Genomic DNA, 24,930 nt, shown 5'->3' with positions numbered 1-24,930 from the left:
GATGACCTATCCAACTCGTTGACCTGTCAATGACCTCCTCAACTCTTCTAACCCTCCTCACTGCTCCATTTTGCCCACACATTCCCAAGGCAACCAATGAACTTGCCATCAACTGGGGTTGCTCCAGACACCTTACTTTCTCACAACAATCTGCAAATCCTCCAGCCTCTTTACTCAGATGCTTCCTCTACAACACTTTTGCACTATAAGAACCTGCCCTATATCTACTTTTGCTCAATATTGAATCCTTAAAGTCTAACACATAGTAAGTAGGCCTCAACAATTTTATGGAATGAATATATAAATAAATGAGTGAATTACTGACTTAATATTAAAAATATAAATAAATGAGATAATGGTAAGGAGACAGTCAAAAGATCACATGGGTCAGGCAAGGTGATTCACACCTCTAATCCCAGCACTTTGGGAGGCCAAAGTGGAAGAATTGCTTGAACCCAAGAGTTTGAAACCAGCCGAGGCAACATAGGAAGATTCTCTCTCTATAAAAAATTTAACAATTAGCTGGGCATGGTGGTGCACACCTGTAATCCTAACTACTCAGGAGGTTGAGGTGGGAGAATTGCTTGGGCCTGGGAGGTCGAGTCTGCAGTGAGCAGTGATCACACCACTCCACTCTAGCCTGGGCAACAGAGTAAGACCCTGTCTCAAACAAAACAAAAGGCCATATGGTCAGAGACTAAGCAAGATACTAGGAAAGGAAAGGATTGGTTGACTGGGACAGCAATTATGAATATAGAATGGAAAGCATTTTACCAACTAACTAAATGTGGACAGCAAATGAAAAGAGGATGACTCAGGACACTTGAGCCTGGATAACAGCAAGACTTGTGGTAATATCAAGAGCAAAGAGGAATACTAAAAAAGAACATGTCCAATGAGGAGCTTCTATCTTACAGGTATTGGGAGAATAGTCAGATTAAGATGACCAAAGGGCAGTCTGAATACAGGATGATAGCTGAAGAAGCAATCAGGGCTGAAGACTTGGACATCATCTGCACAGAGTAAAAAGGAAAGCAGTAAGATCCATTCATTCAAAACATTTAGTTAGTAACTATTAATTAAATACATGCCAAATATCAAACACTGTTTTAGGCAAAGACAAAGGATATGTAATATAATATTAGATAGAAGTATTGTAAAAATGAAGTAGATAATGGTGTTGAATACAGACCCCAAAATCATCTACAAAATATTAGCAAATCAAATCTAACAGCACACCAAAAAGATAATATATCACAATCATGTGGGTCTTATTCCAGGGATGCAAAGATGGTTCAACATCCACAAATCTCTAAATACATAAACAAACAGAATTAAAGACAATAACCATATGGTCATCTCACAGATGCAGAAAAAGCATTTGACAAAATCCAAAATCCCTCCATGATAAAAGCCCTCAACAAACTAGGCATCCAAGGAACATACCTCAAATCAATAAAAACCATATGCAACAAACCCACAGGTAACATCATACTGAATGGGGGAAAGTTGGAAGCATTCCCGCTAAGAACTGGAACAAAATAAGGATGCTCACTCAGCACTCCTATTTAACATAGTGCTGAAAGTCCCAGCCAGAACAATCAATGAAGATTAAACAATGAAAAGCATCCAAATTAGAAAAGAAGTTAAATTACCTCTGTTTGCTGATCACATAATCTTATGCCTAGAAAACTCTAAAAGACTCGTAGACTTGATAAGCAACTTCAGTGAAGTTTCAAGATTTCAGAATATGAGATCAATGTACAAAAATCAGTAGCATTTCTATTCATCAGTAACATTTAAGATGAGAACCAAATGAAGAATTCTATCTCAATTACAATAGCCATTCAACAGAAAAACAAATACTGCATGTTCTGACTTATAAGTGGGAGCTAAATAATGAGAACCAATGGGGACAAAGAGGTGAACAACAGACACTAGGGCCTACTTGAGGGAGGAGGGAGTGAGCAGAGAGAGGATTAGGAAAAATAACTATCAGATACTATGCTTAGTACCTAGGTGACAAAATAATCTGTATACCAAAACCCTGTGACACAAATTTGCTTATACAAACCTGCATATGTACCTCTGAACCTAAAATAAAAGTCAAGAAAAGGAAAAAATAGCCATACAAAAAGTAAAATACCTAAGAATATATTTAACCAAGGAGGTGAAAGATTTCTACAAGAAGAATTACAAAATACTGATGAAAGAAATTATAGATGACATAAACAAATCAAAAATCATCCTGTGCTCATAGATTAGAATAATCAATATTGTTAAAATGCCCATAATGCCCAAAGCAATATGCAGATTCAATGTAATTTCTATCCAACTACCAATGTTATTTTTCAGAGAATTAGAAAAAAAATACTGAAATTAATATTGAACCAAAACAGAGCCTTATGACCAAAGTAATCCTAAACAAAAAGAACAAAACCAGAGGCATCACATTACCTGACTTCAAATCATACAAAAAGGCGAGCGTGGTACTGGTTAAAAAAAAAAATCTATAGATCAATGAAATAGAATAGAGAATCCAGAAATTAAGCCACATGCCAACTGATCTTCAACAAAGTCAACAAAAATATACAATGGAGAGAGGACACTCTATTTAATAAATAGTCCTGGGAAAACTGGATAGCCATATGCAGAAGAATGAAATTAGAACCTTTGTATCTTTTACAATATGCAAAAATTAACTCAAGATGGGTTAAATACTTAAATGTAAGAGCTGAAACTATAGAAATTCTAGAAGAAAACTTAGGAAAAGCTCTTCTAGACCTTGATCTAGGCAAAGAATTTCTGACTGAAGACCTCAAAAGCAAATGTAAAAACCCAAAAATAGATAAATGGGACTTAAACAAAATACCTCCTGCAGAGCAAAAGAAATAACCAGTGGAGTAAACAGAAAACCAAGAGAAAGGGAGAATATTTGCAAATGATATATCTGACAAAGGACTAACATCCAGAATCTAGAAATAAACAACTCAACAAGAAAAACAAAAAACAAAAGTGGGCACATTAAAATGTGGGCAAAGGATATGAACAGATAGTTCTCCAAAGATATACAAGTGGCCAACAAACATGTGAAAAAAATGTTCATCATTACTAATCATCAGAGAAATGTGAACTAAAACCAAAACAAGATCCCATTTTTGACCAGTCAGAAAGGCTATTACTAAAAAGTCAAAAAAGAGCAGATGTTGGCAAAGATGCAGAGAAAAGAGAATGCTTACACGCTATTTGTGGGAATGTAAATTAGTGCAACCTCTACAGAAAACAATATGGAAATATTGCAGAGAACTAAAAACAGTACTACCATTTGACCCAGCAAACCCGCTACTGCATATCTACTGAAAGGAAAAAAAATTGTTATACCAAAAAGACACCTGCACTCCTGTGTTTATCATAGCACTATTGAAAAAAGTCATGGAATAAACCACAGTGTTCATCAATGGATGACTGAATAAAGAAAATGTGGTGTATATACCCCGTAGAATACTATTCTGCCATAAAAAAAGAGTGAAATCATGTCATCTACAGCAACGTGGAGGGAATTGGAGGCCATTATCTTAAGTTAAATAACTCAAGAACAGAAAATAAAATACTGTATGTTCTCACTTGTGAGCAGGAACTAAACAATAGGTGCACATGAACATACTGAGGGGAATAATAGATACTTGGGACTACAAATGTGGGTAGGGTGGTGGCGAGGGTTGAAAAATTATCTACTGGGTATATGTTCACTACTTGGGTGTTAGGTACTCTAGAAACCCAAACCTCACCATTATGCAATATCTCCAGGTAACAAACCTGTACATGTGCCCCCATCAAAGTAATAAAAAAAAGTAGGATAATGTGAATAGGACAGAAAATGAGGGGTGTTCTTTTAAATAATGCTATCAGGAGAAAGAGGCATTTAAGTAGATAACTAGATGACTTAAGGAAAGGAGTTATGACCAGAAACAAAGGAATAATTGAATCGTAATATCAAGAGATAGAGTAAGAACAGAGGTTAGCCAAAATTGGGAAATACATCTGGGATAAGAGGAGTAAGAAGTATCAGTAAAGGAGGCAGAGAAGGAATAGAGATCTGTCAGGAGAGAACATCATATCACAGATACTCAGGGCAAGAGGTTTCAAAAAAGCAAAATGATCAATAGTGTCAAATTTTACACAAGGAAATGAGGACTGAGGCAACAGTTATTGTAATACGTGAAGAGAACAGTTCTAATTGAGTGAAGAAGGGAAGGCCTGTACTTAAGGAAGAAGCAAAACAGAAAGTAGAATTTGGTTCATGATTTTGCTTCTGGACAGGGGAGACTTGATCCCTCTCCTCAGAGATTCCAAAATCTGGCATCTTGAGACATCATATCTATGTCTGATTTGTTCTTACATCATCACAGCTCATAGCATACAGTCTTGCTTATAAACCTGTAACAAGAGTATATGAGGTGTGTTTGAAATTTTTTTTGTTAGTAGAAATGTCTTCACTATTTTTCTTTATTTTAAAAATAATACCTACGCAGTAAACAATAAGATAAGACATAAAAGAAAAAATACTAAAATTATCCATAATCATACTATCCAGTGATTGCCATTATCAACATTTTTAGGTATGACTTTTTCATTTGTCTAGAAATATGCATACATAAATGTAAATGAATATATTTTTAAACTGCAATCTTACCAGACATATACTTTTAAGAAACACTGTTCAAATTAATAATTTTACTTGTTTTTATTAATATATTATTTAAATTTATTGTATATTATATTATTGCATTAATTTGTTAATTTAATAAATATTATTTGAATAAATAATGGCCAAATTTTCACAAATGCATTCACTAGTTCCTGAAGACTTTCTTCCTTTCAGCAGATGGCACCGATACTCAAATTTTAAATGGTTTAACTATATCATGTGTCTTTTTCCTAAGTTCATAATAAAAAGAAGTTAATGAAATAACCCAACAATCATATTTTAAAGTACATAAGTTTCTTGTGTCTATTTAAAATTATGACTAGAATTCTGAATTTTTTTTTCCTTTCTCTTCATTCAATCACTCATACCAAAGCTGTTTAAATTTTATGGTATATTACTTTAAAGTACATTTTTCTTCTGGGGTCTGCAACAAGAAAGAGAAAACCATTTGTAATTTTTGTCACAAAGCCAAATCATGACCAAAATATTACAATGGAGCTCTCAAAAGTAGCTCATACCATCTCTCAAAAGATTTTGCTTTTATAACCCTATTACAGTCAATTCACTCTTGGAATGCATAAGGAAACCTGGAAAATATACGAAGCATGGACTCTGTTTCCATTTATTTATCCTGGGTCATAAGGAAATTTCTCAAATAAAACTTCCCTTACTTTGACTCTTAACTCTTTCATCTCCCCTTTGCTATTGCAGAATCAGAAGCCAAAACCAGATGGTCCTTGATAAATATTTTTAGGTTGAACCAAATGCAAGCAATGACAAATCACGATATATGCTTGGTATTTAAATGGCATTTGCAACTTAATATTTTCATGGAACTGCTTACTGCTTCATTAGATAAGCTCACTGTTTTCAAAGCCATCCATTGGTTCATAATATACAGAAATATTTAAAATAAGACCTTCAGTTTTCTTCATACTTTGTATACTAAATGGTTTAAATTGCTTTAAAAAAAATTCATGTTTTTTCCAAAGGTTTAAATTATCTTTAATTGATACAATTATTTCTGCTAGAGATAATAACCAAGAGTTTCCTACTTTAAAACAGTATGTACCTGCTGTGTTTGGTACAAAAGTTACAATTTTTTCTTTCAGATTAATAGTAATTATGTAATGGAGTTCCTGGGTAGGTAATTATGAAAAGTAAGTTACATAAGTTATATAATTATATAAGATCTTCTATGTCTAGAGATTAACAAGAGGCAATTTGGCCCAAATTATTCAATTATCATTATTAAAGAAATAATACTATTGTGTTTTCCCCTCAATTACATAAATGTAAGGGCAGCAGGCAATTCTTGTTCAGCAGAAAAGATGTAATAACAAACCGTTTGCATTTTTCTACTTTCTGAGAATTAGTTGCTTATTATTCAATCATAGGTGCTTTTTAACAAAAAAAAACTTGAAAAGGAATATCTTAAAATTAAATATATAAAATACGAAAGGAAATATCCAAATTGTTGCGGCTGTTGAAAACTGCTCAATAGAATTTTATTTGTCTCATCATTGATGCAATTTTTTTATGTTCCCTTGTGTTCCTTTGCAGTTCCCAATGGGTAAACTCTTCAAGAGATCACAGTCAGCAATTTCAAAGGCTAACAAGTTGTTTCAGTTTTAAATATCAAGCATTTGGGACTATTTTTCTCAATTCAAATCTTTAGTTGCCACCACAACTCCAGTAAAAACAAAGACCAAATGGGGAGAAAAGGTACTCTCTTTCGAGACAGTGTGGATTTTTCTTGAGATTTTTCAAAGACTTTGAGGTTGACACAGTAACTTTTTGGTAGTTAAGATTTTTACAAACCCAGAATTAGCTATGCAGGTAATTGACTGATTCAGTTATCTCTAACATCTCATAGTCAAACTTGATATTTTATTTAGCTTCTAATCAAAATAGAGTCAGCTAAACAAATAGGTTTATTTCTTTTTCTATCTGATTTGGTCCTGTTGAAAAGCATCCAACTTATTGGCTAGTGTTTATCCTTAAGTAACATTTCCTTCTTTTCTAAGAAATATTCCTTGAAGCATTTATATAAGCTTCTTTCTCCTTAAAGATAGGTCTTCTGTGCTTTTTTGGTATTTTAGGAAGAAGCTTTAATGAGTGATGTCCATTCTGTTTTCTGATTTTTATATTATGGATCAGATACCATGGTTGTCTTATGGGATAATACTTTCATACTGAAACTTACATTTCACAGGCAATGAGTTCTGTTGTATAGAGATGATCCCACTGCACATTGCAGAATGTATTGCTGCAGTTTATAACTAGTGCTTCAAAACAGTTCCCAGAGCCCATATACAAAATCATGAAATGAAAGATAGGCACTCTCATTTTGCAGGGTTTATCCTTTTAAATCATGTATTCCCCACTCCCCATCCCATATCTGGTCCCATCCCCTGCTGTTTCAGACTGCAGGAGAGCTCTGCTTGACTTCTGGTATATTTTTTCTAAATGATATTCTGTTGAGAGCAGTCATCTCCATCCATCCTTCCCCCCAACATTTGTGAGAAATATTTGTACTCTTTAAATGTCATTACAAAAACTGTTCACATGCTCAGAAACCTACAGGCAAAGATAATTTTTAAGCAATTTAGGACTTCATGTTTTATTTTATCTAAACAAATGGAAACATGGAGTACACATGGCTTCATTTAAGTATATTCGTGACCTATAAGCACTCCCAGGTGCCTGGGAGTGAAAAGGTAACTATGTGACTGGAACATTAGCATTCCTAGCACATACTCATACAGATAACATGTCAATCTTAGCACAAAAAAAGAGAAAGAAAGCATTCCACTGAAACTGAAGTTCAGGGATGCATTCCTTTTCTGTTGTGTTTGTGGATGTGGAGACATACATTTATTTTAAAGAATCGGCTCTGAACATCTCCATTCTATTTTCCACAGGTGAATTCAAAGAAGGGATAAGTGGAAACATTTACACATTGTTTCCACACATTTCCTGTAGCTCTCTAGAACATTATAGTTGTCCCTGATACATTTTCAAATTTCAGAGGAAACACCTGTTTCTACTTATTTTCAAGGTCAGCAGTAAGGTTTTGCTTTTAGAATAATTTCTGGAGTGAAACTCGGGAATGGGGAAAAAACAAAATGGCAGATACCTCATTTTAGAGCACTAATTGTCCAAAACCCCAAGTTTCAGAGTCTCATCATTGAGCCATATGCAGAAAGCTAAAGTCTAGTCCTAAATGGTCTAAAGTCTAGTCCTAAATGGCCATTAGCCAAAATAGCAGGAAGAGGCTATGCCAAATTCATACTCCAGCAAAGTTTACCGTTTTTTCTAATATAAGTATTGAACTCAGGGAAAAAACTAACAAGAGAAATAAGTCCAGTACTCTCTAATCTATGAGGCTTTTTGTTGCCAGGATTTGAATTTTTCATGGATGTGTTGCAAATTGTCACTTTATTTTCCTGGGTTCAGTTTATTTCCTTTGAAATACCTAGTAAGCTCAACTCTCCTCTTCCTATTAGAAAACCAAAAAAGATCACTAGAACATTTTGACTAGCATGTATCACTAAATAAAAATAATAGCAGTTAATAGTTATCGATATGTTCTAAACCCAACAACACTATGAAGTAGGAACTATCATTCTCTCCATTTACAGATAAGGAAACTGCCACACAGAAAATATCTAAGGTCATATGACTGGGATATGTGCCATGGTCCCAGAGCATTAGTCTTCACTACCACACAATACTGCTTGTGCTGAATGTTTTCTGCTTGCCCCTCCAGCTTCATTCTCTAATAATCATTTCCATCTGACTTTGCACCCTGGGATGCCGATTTTTTTTTTTTTTTTTTTTTTTTTGAGACAGAGTCTCGCTCTGTCACCCACACTGGAGTGCAGTGGCGCGATCTCGGCTCACTGCAACTTCTGCCTCCTGGGGGCTCAAGCGATTCTCCTGCCTCAGCCTCCCCAGTAGCTGGGACTACAGGTGCATGCCACCATGCCTGGCTAATTTTTGTATTTTAGTAGAGATGGGATTTTGCCATGTTGGTCAGGATGGTCTCAATCTCTTGACCTCGTAATCCGCCTGCCTCGGCCTCCCAAAGTGCTGGGATTACAGACGTGACCGCAGCCTGGGATGCTGACTTTTATGGAATGCCTCAACAGGGCTCCTTGGTTCCAGTTGGATTTGCGAAAATGAAAGGCACCAGGAAATAGGAAGGGGTTGGGTACATATTCCCCTGGTTCCATTGTTATAGAGCTTCAGTTACTGATACCCTGGCTCTGTAATAGATAATTACAGAACTAATTATTTATTGAAATGCTATTTATTGCTTAATTGTACATTTGAAAACAACTTAAAGAGTGTAATTGGGTTGTTTGTAACTCAAAGATACCTGCTTGAGAAGATGGATACCCCATTCTCCATAATGTGCTTATTTCATATTGCATGCCTGTATCAAAACATCTCATGGACCCATAAATATATACACCTACTATGCACCCACAAAACTTTAAAAAATAAAAAAAAGAAATGTTTTTATTGTAATGTTAGCATCTATTGGAATCAGACCAATAAAACAGGCTGGTAAGATTTTTTCAAGGGAAGGGAATGTTACAGGACATGAGTTGGGGGAGGTGGGAAAAAGGATAGGGAAGCTCAGGACAAGCGAATTATCTAAATAACAGCGGGTCTTTTGTGTTAGCTTCTTTGACACAGGGATATAGCATCTGTAAGAAACTTTGAGATTTCCAGCTTGGACTTTTTCTTACACCAAAAGGAAGCATTAATTAAATCAACTGACAACGCACCCAGCATATAAATAAAGGAGTAACACTGCAATAGTTTAGTTCTTTGTCTGTATTCAAAGGTGAATTAAGGACATCCTTGAGATGTATTGTAAATTGCGTTTCCAAAATGTAATACCATACAGTGATTTATAGACCACTGATGCTTGGCCAAATAATTTCTTCACTTTGGTTTCCCTTTTATGTTAAATAAAGATGAAAGAGTCCTAGATTTTCTACTTAATCATTGTTCTTTAAAAAAAAAAAAAAAGAAAAAACAGAACACAGTAAAAACTTTACTTTAGCTCAAGAGAGAGTTGATATAAAATATATCCCCCAGGTTAAGAAACTGATTAAATAGGTTAAGAGAGTAAAATATAACACTACACTTTCCTTTAGAAACAGTAGATGAAAAGTCTTGAGTAAAATGAAAGGACTCAGTGCATGTGTGGCTTCCCTGCAGTTCTTGTGTCTATTAAATGTGAAGATTCCAGTATAGCATCTATTTTCCCTAGAGTTTGTAATGTTTACATAATAGAATAATTTGGAACAGTGAGAAAAAAGAAATGACTAAATTACATGCCAAAATTTTGCAAATCCAATTTTAACACTGTCACAATGCTTCCTATTAACAAAATCTTCCATGGTGGTAGCTTTCTTTAAGGAATATATTGACTTATACAGTTCCAATAGGAGCTTCACAATATTTTTTTTTTCACACACATTGAAAACCGTCCAACCTCTTCCTGGATTCTCCTACTCAGATTTATTTCCCAGTAACAATCAGGCATCTAATTTCTAGCAAACATGATGGCACAATTTTCCTCACTTTAAAAGCATAATACCAACACTACCAGTGTTATAATAACACTAGTGAATATTTATTGGGCACTGCTCTGTGCCAGACCTTGTGTGGAACATTTAAGTGCATTATCTCACTTAACCTTAGAGCAAATTTCTGAAAAGGATAATTCTATTGTCTCCATTTTACAAACAGGGAAACTGGGACTCACAGATCCCATGTCACAAAGAAATATACAAGTTTTATCATTTAGGATGCATTTACTTTAAGGTAACTGAATACTCAACTCAAATTGGCTTGAACAAAAAGATAATGTCCTGAACTCTGATGGTTTAGCAGTAGGATGGGTTTGATTGTTGACTTCATCCAAGATACTCCTAGCTAAAACTCCTTTGGTCTCATTAGCCCAAAGTAAATGAAACATCCTTTCCTGCATCAATTAGCGAGGTGGTAAGAATTGCTATGATGGATAGATAAATAAAGGCTCAGCCCTATTGTCAGCATCAAACTCTAGTTTATAAAAATGGACAACTTTAGCAATGCTTCTTTCTAGTGCTATTCTGCTAAAGCTAAATTTAAAGATTACATTATCAGTTGCTGATCCAGGAGAGAAACACTAACAACAAGCCAGTGGGTTGAAGTTTCTGTAATATATTCATATTTATAAAATTTTCTGAATTTACACCAAATGTTTATAAATTATTATTCTTACAAAGTATCTGGTAATTGTCAGAATTATTAAAAATTATTAGAACTATAAAAATTATGTATAATATCATGCTGTATTAGTCCTTTCTCACGTAGCTATAAAGAACTGCCCAAGACTGGGTAATTTATAAAGGAAAGAGGTTTAATTGACTCACAGTTCTGCATGGCTGGGGAGGCCTTAGAAAATTTACAATCATGACAGAAGGGGAAGAAAACACATCCTTCTTAGTGGCAGGAGAGAGAAGTGCTGAGTGAAGCAGGGAAAGGCCCCTTATACAACCATCAGATCTTATGAGAACTCCACTTGCTATCATGAGAAAAGCATGGGGGAACCACTCCCATAATCTAATCAACTCCAGTGAGGTCCCTCCAATGACATGTGGGGATTATGGGAATTACAATTCAAGATGAGAACTGATTGGGGGGTGGTGGGGGGAAACACAGCCAAACAATATCACATGCCATTTAATAAAGGTTCTAGGGCTTATAGTTTCTCTATAGGGCTTAGTTTCTCCATTTAACGCACTATATTATTTCAATTTTATGTAACTCAATTTTCCTTGGTTATATGGACATAAATGGAGTCACATTCCCAGGACACACTTTTTTTTTTTTTGTCGTCATTGTTGTTTATCTGGCTCTGAAACCCACTACTAATAAAGTCCTATGGTTCTCCTTAAATTTAACCCCATTTGTTTGAGGGATTTTTTTTTTTTTTAAGATGGAGTCTCACTCTGTTGCCCAGACTGGAGTGCAGTGGTGTGGTCTCGCCTCACTGCAACCTCCACCTCCCAGATTCAAGCGATTCTCCTGCCTCAGCCTCCCGAGTAGCTGGGACTACAGGTGCGTGCCACCATGCCCAGCTAATTTTTGTATTTTTAGTAGAGACAGGGTTTCACCACGTTGGCCAGGCTGGTGTCGAACTCCTGACCTCATGATCCACCTGCCTCGGCCTCCCAAAGTGCTGGGATTATGTGTGAGCCACTGTGCTCAGCCTGTTTTGGGAATCTCTAGGTGGTGTCTGACTATTCACAAACACACAAACAGGTCCCATAGAGCAACTATTCTTTCAAAAGCTTAGATGCCAGCCATGTGTCTTCTTGCCTCTTTTATAGTACTTCTGCTAAAAATGGCCATGTCCACTAGGCATGGCATACTCAGCATACTGACCCCGACACTATCTCTCTCCACTGCACACCAACACCACCTCCCACCCAGAACCTCACAAAACTCTAAGTAAGTGATGTACAAGCTGATGTAAGAGAAAATGATACTCTTCCTCACTTAAGTCCCATTTAATGCTGCTCACTATACCCTAGAGTCTTACAGAATTCCATGTTGAAGACAATTTCTATCAGCAGCTTTTCCTTCTTTAGGTTCAAGTACAGTATATGGGATAGGGCAAGGAACCCAGTGTCTGAGACAGCCCTGCACTGTTCCCCAAACCCTTTCTTCCCAGGTTCCCAAATTCTCATGCAAACATTGATGCAAATTAACTGTTGAGGGCTCGCTGTGTAGTCATTAGACCCTGCCCAGGAATTTCTGAGTTACTAGAGTGGACACAATCTAAAATCAAGCCATAACCCTCTCTAAAGCTGTTTCTTCCAAGAATACATTTTTTAGATTAATTTTACAGATCTATATATTTCAATATGTTGATTAAAAATTTTTCACTAGATTGCTTCCTCTAGAAATTTGTAATGTCCTATTAGTTCTACCTTGATATAATAAGAACTCTTAAGCTATAAGAGAACTAGTGAACCATTTCATTTAAGACACAAAGGAGTCTGTCATGAAATTAATAGAACTTGTAGAGATACGGTAACCACAGGAATCAAATGTGAATTACGCCATGGCACACGTTTACCTATGTAACAAAGCTGTATATCTTGCACATGTACCCCAGCACTTAAAAAAAAAATAGGACTAAACAAAAAATAAAATAAATTTTAAAATACCTTTATCTTTGTATTGGTATGTTCCTAGAAACTTAAATGAGAGCCAAATATATAAACCGGTTTAAAATAATGTCATTATCTTGAGTGAGGCCAAGGAAAGACAGCAAAATGGACAAAGAAGAAATTATGGGCCGGGCACGGTGGCTCATGCCTGTAATCAATCCCAGCACTTTGGGAGGCCGAGGCAGGCAGATCACGAGGTCAGGAGATCGAGATCATCCTGGCTAACATGGTGAAACCCTGTCTCTACTAAAAATACAAAAACATTAGCCAGGCATGGTGGTTGGCACCTGTAGTCCCAGCTACTCGGGAGGCTGAGGCAGGAGAATGTCATGAACCCGGGAGGCAGAGCTTGCAGTGAGCTGAGATTGTGCCACTGCACTCCAGCCTGGGCGACAGAGTGAGACTCCGTCTCAAAAAAAAAAAAAAAAAATATGACAATTAAACCTATCTAAAGTAATTTTCAAGAAAATACTGGCCGGGCACGGTGGCTCAAGCCTCTAATCCCAGCACTTTGGGAGGCCGAGACGGGCGGATCACAAGGTCAGGAGATCAAGACCATCCTGGCTAATACGGTGAAACCCCGTCTCTACTAAAAAAATACAAAAAACTAGCCGGGTGAGGTGGCGGGCGCCTGTAGTCCCAGCTACTCGGGAGGCTGAGGCAGGAGAATGGCGTAAACCCGGGAGGCGGAGCTTGCAGTGAGCTGGGATCGGGCCACTGCATTCCAGCCTGGGTGACAGAGTTAGACTCCGTCTCAAAAAAAAAATGAAAATACTAAATTTTCTTACATTAGAATTTTGCTCAGTAATTAACTTTTTCACATTCTACTTCAGTAACCAGTTAAGCCTCATTTTAATAGTCATATGAAAGTTATTCATCACAAACACAAATTGACCTTACTGAACAACAAAAATTTTTGATTCCCATAAAATTAAACAGTTAAATTAAATTTAACAGTTTGTTGCTATAAGTAATACAATCTAAAAATTAACATTAAATATATCTACATTACTTCACATTATTCAATGCCTTTATTGAACTGTGGCCTAGGAGTAATACCTTTTTGTTAAAATTGTTTTTGAAATCAAATCTGTCATAATTAGGCTGGCCTAACCGATTTTGATAAGGCAGCTGGTAATAAAGTAGACTCCTTTTATTAAACTGACCTCATTAACTTGTTTTTTGTCCAGATGGAACACTTGACCGGAACTTGTAGAGGCAATTTCTTCATAGACTTTATATCCAATATGGGTCCTGTCATCACAATCCCCAGTCAGTACGAATACCACCTATGATTAAAAAAAAAAAAAAAAATCAAAGTGTTAAGAGTTTCCAGAAATTAAAAAAATGTATCGAGTACCTATTGTGTTAACACATTACTAGGCAAGTAGAATATGTGAGTGTGTGTGTGTATATGTGTGTATATATAATTATTGATTTTATACTCTGTTTAATAGTGAACTCAGATAGGAACATAGTGATTTCTATTTCAGAAGTGTAGGCTAAAAGCTGTAGAAGTAGAAATGAGACCATGACTATGCTAGATCACAGAATGGCCTCAATTCCTCACCCCTCCCTGTATCACTCTGTCAAAAGATTCTGAATTTCTTCTTATAAAAGAGGTAGAGCTTATTTTGTCATCTTTGAATCTAAGCTTGTCCATGTAACTTCCTTTGGCCTATACCATGAGGCAAAAATGACATTCTACAAGGTCTGGGCTGAGACCCAAAAGGGCTTATGTATTTCCATTTGCTCTCAAGTGTTTCTGCCATGGCCATGAGACGGACATGCCTAAACTAACTTACTGGTCTCAAAAAGAGGGTAAGACAACTATGAGGCAAAACCAGGTCTCCTGACAGTCAAGCTTAGATAAGCAAAACCCATACTATTCCCCAGACACACCAGTGAGCAAGCCTGGCCTAGATCAACTGAGCTCTGTGAACATGTGAGAAAGAAATGCTTATTGTTTTAGACCATTGAGTGTTTGAAAAGTTTGTCATGCAGCAATAGCTGATACAGAGAATAACTCTGACTCAGACATGATTCCACGTCAGAGATAACATTGGAATATAAGCCTTTTTTGGTTAGGCCTATGTTTTGTCAGTTATAAGGAAAAAACGGTAACAAGTACCTTAATTAATCCCCAATCATGTCTTCTCCATACTGAAAAACAAGGCATTCATATGCTATGTATAAATATCACATATATGTTTAATATGTTTAAATTAGATGACATATACATATTGGAGAACATACATGTGGATAGTCATAATTTTTGTTATTGACCACATATGGAATAGTCAAAGAAGATAGGCAATCTCTTACTTACTGCATTTAGACATAATGCAGTATGTTGGGATTGATTCTTACTCACTTGTGACTGTTTCTGTTGGATAAGTTGCAGAACCTCATGGGTGAGCCGGTAATCTTTGGACCGAGCATCAGTGAAAACATAGATGAAAGAACCAGGAAGAGAAATTTCCAAGGCAATTTTTATAGCTCCGATACTCATTTCTGGACAATCACCACCACCCTGTTGAGTGGAGAGAAAAATTCAATTACCTCATCAGCAAAAACAATTGAATATTTTGGTTATAACAAGGTACTTTGGGAGTTTTAGAACTGAGCAAGTTTTCACTTTTATTTTCTGGCAGTTTGGCACTTTGTTCAAGAAGGGATGGAAGAGATGTAAAGTGATATGAACTAGAAAAATGCTTACTTAGGGATAAGTTAGAAATTCACCCAAAACACACAAACTAATAGCTATATAAGTTCAAAATTAAATGTCTATTTACTCTCCCCTCTCTTACATGATGATCTCATATACCCCCTCTTCTCTTACTTTTTCTCATTCTTATTTGATGACCTTGCTTATTGTATTGAGAAGACAGGAGCAATTAGAAGAGAATGTTTTTAAGCTCCCACCACAATACCTGTTAACCTACCTGCAGAAGCAGCCAGATGCCTGCCTTAATCGTGAACCACTTGCTTGCACTCATGGCTGTGCACCCATGGCTAAGGCCAACTACTTACCTGGGAACTAATCAAGGTGATCTCTCTACTCCATCACACTCTTTACTAAATCTTTCCAGCATGGCATGTCTCTATACTCCTTCAAACTTCTGCTCACTTCGTACCTGTCAGAGAAACTTTCCCTGACTATCTGACATAAAATGCATTCTGTTTGTCATTCTTTTCACTCTGACTCTGTTTCATTTTCCTATTAACCCATGATCTGTGTGTTTTATTTTCTACTTGAATAGGCTCAATATGTATTCCTAAGCAAAAACTGTTCCCATCCTCAGAGGAATTCTTGTCATGTTTATTTCCTTCATAATGATGTGGATTTGTACATGAAATTGTGAGCTTGCTGTATTTACAGTTTTATGCATTATATTTTAGAATTACATCCTGTTTGGTTCCATGTCATCAGCATTGTTTAAAACCACAGGTTTGAATAATGGAATAACATTCTATTATGTCTATATTCTATACTTTAGTCAACCATTTCTCTGCTGTTGAAATATTAGTGCTCCTTCCAATTTTACTTCTCCATCATAAATGGTAGATAGATAGACAAACAGACAGACAGACTGATAGCAATAACTATAGGGCCAAGGGAATGGACTTTTGATCAATATAATTTGAGCGATTAATAATTGCTGAACACCTGGCTAAGATTTGGTCATCCAACAAATAAGCTAAAATATCCTGTCCTGAAGGAGTTCAAGGCCTAGAATAAGCAATCACATAAAAAGCAGGGCAGCTTGGGATCATGTGGGCTTTATGGCAGCAGAGTCCAACAAGTAAGAGCTCTTTCTCAGAAAGAAAATGGTTATTCCATGAAAGGAGTAAGGCTTTATCATTAAACTCTGGAAATCCTATTTGATTTTCCTATTGGGTCTTTCGCCAGGCTCCAACAGTCTCATATTCTGATACAGATACCATGAATACCATAGATCTAATCAGGGTCATAAGAACCAAGTATTAGAATAGTTTACAATGTAGCTAGCCTGGATGAAGTAGAGAATCTTTTCTTGTACTGGATCCCAATCAAAACTTACAGTCTTTGAGTATTATTTGTTAAATAGGTTGAAACAGAGCATCAGCTGTTAAAAAAATGACTCTAAAACTGAGAGACTCGTTAAATATTAGGTCACTTTCTTAATTGCATGGGGCTAGCAGATGTAGGAGCCAGATCTTCACTTTGGAAAATATACCAGCAATAGATTCCCCAAAATTTTATTGAGTTAGCAGTCCTTTCTCTTTTTGCAGAACTTATCTCCTACCTTCTATCACTTATATGCATTTTCGAGGCATTTAGTTTAACAAATCACACCGCTCTCAACAACTTATATATTTGTATCTTTTGACCATACTTATCTCTCAAGTTCTAATTTTACATTTTCAATTTCTTGTTAGACCTCTATTCCTGGGTGTTCTATAGGCATCTCCAATTTAGTGCATCTAAAACAGAACTCATATTTTCTGCTTTGTCATCCCTATTTTGTTTACAGTACTATCTGCATATTTAGTTTCAAAACCTGAGTCATTTTTGACTCCTCCTTCTACTTTCATCTAATCAGTGGTCATTCATTCGACTTAAATCTGTCCCTTCCCTTTCTCTTCACCTCCTACTAGTCACTTTTCTTAACACGAATTTTATACATGTACAGACTCCTATCTGATTTTCTGCTTTTCCTTCCACTTTATTTTGCCTGCAGTAAAAAGCTATATACATCACGTTCCTCCTTAAAATATTTCACTACTTGTGTTGGATCAAATAATCTTTCTAACTTTCTATCTCCTGTTGCCCCTTCTCCACAAATTGCTCCCTTTAAGCTGAGATTACTTTCTCTTCTTTTAATATTTCCCTGGCTTTATGCCTTAATGCCATAACAATTTTCATTCAAGTAGTCTTTCTACTGTTCTATCTCTACCATCAAACACTTCTCAACAAAACATGCATGCCTAAATTCTTCCATTATTGTATAAGCTCATTGATGGCAAGAAACTGTGCTTTGCTGAGTCCTTGAATCTTCAGTTCATAGCACATTTCTGGCTTAAAGTCATCACTGACTAAATATTTTTCAAATTGAACTATTATCTCACAATGGTTGAGATAATATGCCTTCCCCTCTTTAAAGCTTTGTTTCCAGTCAAATGTGCTTCCTCATTCTTCAGATGTATTCTACTCTGCTTTACACTTTAGTGGTACTTAACATATTTCCTTTGCATAACAGTTATTTGGAGGGTTATCATGCAACAATGACCCTAAATGAAAATTTATGTAATTGGAAAGTGGGAAATAGACAGACATGTTAGTAATTTTGGTATATTGGATAGAAATAATCTTTACTTGCAGCCAATTTTGTATAATTTGTAATGGATATTCTGGGATGCTCAAAAAAATTTAAATTCCTATTGTATATTCAGAAGTTTAAAGAAAAACATTTCTCAGCTGCACTTGACACTGTGCACCCGAGTGTGAACCACAATATAATTTATCCATTCTACAAGCATTTGTTGAGTGGCCAAGTACACAATACAACTCCATGGTAGTATAATTCTAAGGAGAGATTAACGTCTTTTACTAATTGTCACGTGTATACCAACACACTAGGAGAAGTTTTCTGTCTACAGGCCAAACATGAGGACAGCTAAGAAAGATCTAGAGGCACATATTAGGAATAGAAGGAATGATAAACCTTGTCCCGTTATTGAGGGAGAGACCCTCTCTGAGCCATTTGACTTAGGTATAAATTTGCCCTAAGAGGACCTATAGATGCCTACTTCCCTAGGAATCCTGAAACATTACCCAGGAGTAGACTGTAGAGACCACTAGAATCCTTGAAAGGGACTCCAGATGAATTTGCCTGATTGGAATCTCCCCAGAACTTCAGGCTCCACCTAAAATTGAATGCAGCTCTAAAAAAATCATGTACTGAAATAGGGTCCCTAAGACTATAAACATTTTTCAGCCTATAAATTTGAATAAAGCAGTTTAACCACATATTAATAAAATCAAGATGGTCCACAACCTTTTCTGTAAGTATTAGAACCACCTTATTTTCCTGAAATAAAAAAGCCACTTTGTGAAACACTGGAGCTTTATGTATGTGAGGCTTCATAGTGGTTAATAATCAAAGGAAAGAGCGTGGTGAGCTGACACAACTAAAACCCCACAGAGAATTTCACAAATATCGTTTTATTTATTGGACTTATATAATATCATGTACTCTAAAATGAATTCTTTAACTTTTATGAAAGAACTAACAAAAAGTCTCAAAGCAGCCAGGAAAATTGGAGAATGTCAAGGAAAAAGAACATTTTAAACCAGGCATGGTAGCAGATGCCTGTTGTCCCAGTTACTTGGGCGGCTGAGGTGGGAGGATCCCTTGAAACCAGGAATTCCCATCCAGCCTGGGCAACATAGCAAGCTATCTCTTAAAAAATAAAATAAATGTTTAAAAAAGAAACACTTTGACTCACACATGTCAGAAGCCAAGATTGGATGTGTTTATACATCCTTTAGGAGTGCTCTATCTAGCTTAATTATGTTTTGCCTGCTATGGAAATCAATGTATTCTTTATAATAAAAATGACTGTTCTGCCCCAAATTTTACATTTGCAATATAATCTGCAAACACAGATTATATTGTAATCATATTGATTTTAAGTGTTCTCAGGAATAAAACTCTTCCCAAAGTAATACAGTATATTTAAATTATTACCTTTCTGCTTCTAGCTAACTGAAAATTAAAAGTAAATGTTAACTAGTAATTCATATCTTAATAAAGCTATGTGTCTATCTCATTGTGGATAGAAGGTCCTGAAAAGAAAAGTAAGTTCATTCTTTTTCCAAAAGAAGTTAACATACAGTATTATCTTGTTATAAAAGCTCCCTATCTGATATTTGAGTTTGGTTTCCTAATAATTTTAAATCATAAGTGGCCATTAAAATGATCTATGAGGCCAGGTGCAGTGGCTCATACCTGTAATCCCAGCACTTTGGGAGGCTGAGGTGCGCAGACTGCCTGAGTTTAGGAGTTCGCGACCAGCCTGGGCTACATGGTGAAAACCCGTCTCTACTAAAATACAAAAAAAAAAAAAAAAAAAAAAATTGCCAGACATGGCGACATGCCCCTAGTCCCAGCTACTCAGGAGGCTGAGGCAGGAGAATTACTTGAACCCAGGAGGTGGAGGTTGCAGTGAGCCAAGATCGCGCCACTGCACTCCAGACTGGGTGACAGAGTGAGACTCCATCTCAAAATAATAATAATAAATAAAATGATCTATGAAAGAAATGCTTTACCTCTGCACTAACACAGTAGCCACTACCTAGCCTCATGTGGTTACTAAGCACTTGAAATGTGGCTAGTAAAAATGAGAAACTGAATTTTTAAATTTTATTTTAATTAAAATTTAAATTAAAAAACTAAAGCAATGCTAATTTTTATATTGATGACATATTGAAATATTTTGGATATATTCAGTTAAATAAATAAATTATTGAAATTAATTTCAACTGCTTTTGAAATTATATACGTAGCTCACATTATTTGTTGGATAGTACTACTTTAGAATGATACATTTAATTGACTTATGTAGACTTCATTTTAGACTGTTAATTGCCAGGCATGGTGACTCATATCTGTAATCTCAGCAGTTTGTAAGGCCAAAGAGGGCAGATCTCTTAAGACTAGGAGCTTAAGACTAGCCTTGCAACAGAGAAAATCCCCATCTCTTAAAAAAAAAAAAAAAATTAGCTGGGTGTGGGGTGTGGTGGCACACAGCTGGTATGTGATCCCAGCTACTCAGAGGGCTGGGTAAGTGGAGGCTGCAGTGAACTGTGATTGTGCCACTGCACTCCAGCCTGGGCTACAGAGTAAGACCTTGTCTCAAAAAAAATAAATTAACTAATTAATTAAGTCCTTTAAAAGTCTGTAGCAGTTTTTGACCTGAATACCAAATAGAAAAAATGTAAAATCATAATCCATAAACATTTATGATGGAAGAATTTACAACTGAAGAATTTAATTCTATAAAAGCTCTTATTGATTTAATCAGCACTTTTCTTGGTAATAAGACACTCTACCTGTGTTAATTCAATAAATGTCTACTCTGAGCCAAGTGCTGAGAGAGTATTGTCACAAACATTATGTTATTTATTTTTTATATCAGTGGATAAGGTAAACATCACTTTTAACATGTTTTATTGACTCATTTTGAAAATCCTTTTTCAGGGTCACACAACTAGTAAGTGAAAAAGCAGAGATTTGAACTCAATTATTCCTGGCCTGAAAATTCATGCAAACTCCCATGAGGTATTTTATTACCTTCTGGAACTTCTGTGACTATAAGCAAGTAGCTTTATGGGACACTGTATAATCAGAGGAAGAAAATTCCCATTCTTCTAGACACCTACAGAATATTGTTTATTCTTTTGTGGTATTCAATAAGATGTATTATAATTTATATTTCCTCCTACTAGATCTCTGTTTTTTGGAGTACTTAGTAAGTGTTCCATTGTTGTTTGACGAATGAATGGATAAATGACTAGTGAGTAAATGGGTGAAAGATTTTCAAAGCAATCTTGACATATTCTAGGCACACTTAACATACTCAGCCTGAGCTTGACTTAAGCCTAGCCCATCCCATTTCAAGTAATATAATTCCAGAACTAAACCTTCTAAAAGTACAAGTGTATAAAGCTAACTCTCCCTATGTTAGATCTCTCCCCCACACCCCTCTCTGTCCTGGCGTACCATCAGGATTAATAATTAACAGGATAAAACCAACATAGCTATGTAAATATATTTCCTAAAACCACAGAAACATGTGCGTGCGCGCGCACACACACACACACACACACACACACACACACACACAAATGAAAGTTATAATGGAGAAGAACTGTATAATGCATAGAATTAGCTCCCTAAATGCATTTTAGAAAGGGTCTGACTTTGTTAACCCGTGCTTTTATTTGAACCTTGAAATATAGATAATTAGTATCAGTATGCACAGTCCTGCTCAATATTTTGATTGACATTTTATCTTTATAATTCTACTGATGCCTACAATTTATTAAACTGCCAAAGACGTTTCAGATAGAAAAACGTGTACTAAAAAAACAGAAGCATGTGCACTTTCACAGTAAATGTTGCTCCTGGAATAAAAAATTTTTTTTAACAAACTGTAACTTCAGAGTTACAGTGATAATTATGTTCACAAAATGAATTCCTGAAAAGCAAGATTAAATAAGAATGGATAGAAATCTTATCATTCAAGGGAGTATTAAAACACAGATTATCATGCTGTCATTTCTAAATACAAGACAGTGTAGGAGTGGCACTGGAATAAACTGAACTTTTAAACTGTGAGAGGAGTGGGAAAAAAATGAAGTCCCTGTTCAAATCCTAATGGGACAATGTACATCAAATGATGGATCAGAGAGACCCAAGAATGTTAATCTCAGAGCAAGCATGTTCCCATGCCTTATCATTTATCTTCTAATCAACCTATTTCAATTCTTCTCATCTTTTCATTGAACTCTTTTTTATATCAATTGTTTTCCAAGTGCCTAACTCTAAGCAATAAAAAATTGAAACTTTTTATAGGCTCATGACTAAGTCCAAAATAATTCTCATTAGCATTACAATATTTACCCTTATTCTAACATGAGTATAACCTACTAAAGTTTGCACTTAGTTTCAAAGTCAGACTGTATCCTTTTCACATGGAACCCCTATGCATGAAATGTCTTATTTGTGTAATCTATCCCTCACCTATAAAATTTAGATATGAAACTCAGTTTCAAGCTGAACAAAAAACATTTTTTTTCTTTGTTTTTTCTTTTTTTTGTTGAGACAGGGTCTAGCTCTGTCACCCAGGCTGGAGTGCAGTGGCATGATCTTGCTCACTGCAACCTCCACCTCTGGTGCTCAAGAGATTCTCCTGCCTCAACCTCGAGAGTAGCTGGGATTACAGGCACCTAACACCACGCCCAGCTAATTTTTGTATTTTTAGTAGAAACAGAGTTTTACCATGTTGGCCAGGCTGGTCGCAAACTCGTGACCTCAGATAATCCACCCACCTGAGCCTCCCAAAGTGCTGGGATTACAGGCGTGAGCCACTGCACCCAGTCTAAAGCTGAACACAATTTTACAACTCTCAGTTCTCTTTCTTAAAATACAGTTGTGCAATTCTTTTACCAAGAAAATAGGATGTATATGTGAAAACCATTAAATTACATCGAGTCTAATTTACAGTTGCATCAAAGCAAGTATAAAATAAATTAGAATAATTACAGAGTTTGTCAGTGACATGTGCTGGCTTTTATTACTTGTAGAATATATTGCAGGGATGTACTGAGAGACAATCAGAATATTGCAGAGCCCAAACCTCAAATCTCCAAAATCAAAATAAAAGATGTTACATCCCAGGCAGTCAAATTATGCTGCTCTTTGCTACACATTCATTGATCACCAAACAAGCTCAAAGAAGGTGAAATCCAAATCAAAGCATCAAAGAACTGCTGACCACAATTCCAGGCACAGTAAAGGTAACAATCACAACAATGTCCATGCTTTCAGATTATCACCTGTCACTGGTAAGGATTTAACTCATCAGGAACTGATCTTTCCACTCGTTGGACCTTCATTTAAGGGAGGTAGAGCTTTGGTAGGTCTTCAGGGGATATGTTTTGTTGGGTCTTCAGAGGAGGTTCAGTTCCCTTCAAATAAAATATTTATAAAAACTGCACTATGTACCAGGCACTCAATATTTGATGAGTAAATTAGAAAATGTTGTACCTAATACTTTAAAAAATATCAAAAACTTCATAATTCACATGAGTTATAATGCACAGTGAGTGGTCCTTTGAAGAGGAAAATAGGATGGAGTCAATCAAGAAAAAAAAATAACAAAAATACCTTCTACTTATCAGAAGACATGTAGAAGTAGACAGGGTTAACCGTAGGCAAAAATTGGAAACTAACAAATTATATCTTGGTATTCTCAGTCACCCTTCAGTAATCATCCTCTTCTCAGCTTCTTAGAGAATTCTTTCTTACCCCCATTCAAGGATTGGGTATCTTTTTTTTTTTTTTTTTTTTTTTGAGACAGAGTCTTGCTCTGTCTCCCAGGCTGGAGTGCAGTGGCACAATCTCGGCTCACTGCAAGCTCCGCCTCCCAGGTTTAGGCCATTCTCCTGCTTCAGCCTCCCCAATAGCTGGGACTACAGGCGCCCGCCACCACACCCAGCTAATTTTTTTGTATTTTTAGTAGAAAGATGGGGTTTCACTCTTTTAGCCAGGATGGTCTCGATCTCCTGACCTCGTGATCCGCCCGCCTCGGCCTCCTGAGCGTGAGGATTCGGTATCTTTTTAATGTGACCTTCAAAATTAAGACACTGCCATTGCCCTGGTTGGAATGGATTCTTGGTCCCACCTAACAAGTGGCTCTCTTGTTTGCTTAGGGAGCAAAAGCCAGAGCGGGCAGGGACAGGGTCTAAGAAGGTCCTACTAGCAAATCATCATTTGCTTATTGAAGGAGGAAGCATTCACCATACATATACTTGCTCTGAGCAGACCGTCTTGCTCCCAGTTCTTCCTCTCCTGTGACCCTTCTCTGTTTTTCCTCTCTGCTAGTCAAGACTCTACCTAGCCATAGAAATTTCTCTCTTTCTTCTGCTCCAACACTCACATATGGATTCTGTATGCCATCTAGCACATTTGGTATTATCTTTGTTATTACCTAGTTAATGAAGATTGTAATGCCGTGACTCCTTATTTAATGTGGTAAAAATATATTTATACTGCTTGTGTTATTTCCTCTCTTGGCAAAATGGAAAAATGCATTTTTACTAATAAAATCATTATGATTTACAAAGACATCATATTATGAGAAAGTTTGAGATACGCAAATTTTACATTTTTTTAGTAGCCATTTAAAAAATGATGAAATAAGATC

At 36.1% G+C, this 24,930-nt stretch overlaps 1 protein-coding gene across 9 annotated transcripts in view; it reads right to left on the bottom strand.

Annotated features, from left to right (window-relative positions):
* The window catches only part of LOC105484596 (hemicentin 1), a 514,524-nt gene that overhangs the window by 314,630 nt on the left and 174,964 nt on the right, over nucleotides 1-24,930 (bottom strand). For all 9 annotated transcript variants that reach the window (XM_024793708.2, XM_024793713.2, XM_024793709.2 and 6 more), the window contains 2 exons: nucleotides 15,329-15,487; nucleotides 14,121-14,243 (listed from right to left, as the gene is read on the bottom strand). In XM_024793708.2, coding sequence (XP_024649476.2) covers nucleotides 14,121-14,243; nucleotides 15,329-15,487 — 282 coding nt within the window. The remainder of the gene's footprint in view (nucleotides 1-14,120; nucleotides 14,244-15,328; nucleotides 15,488-24,930) is intronic.

Source organism: Macaca nemestrina, chromosome 1 (assembly GCF_043159975.1).
Source record: "Macaca nemestrina isolate mMacNem1 chromosome 1, mMacNem.hap1, whole genome shotgun sequence".
NCBI classification, from domain to species: Eukaryota; Metazoa; Chordata; class Mammalia; order Primates; family Cercopithecidae; genus Macaca; species Macaca nemestrina.
Note: the sequence above shows the minus strand (reverse complement) of the source record. Positions and strands in the feature narration are given on the sequence as shown.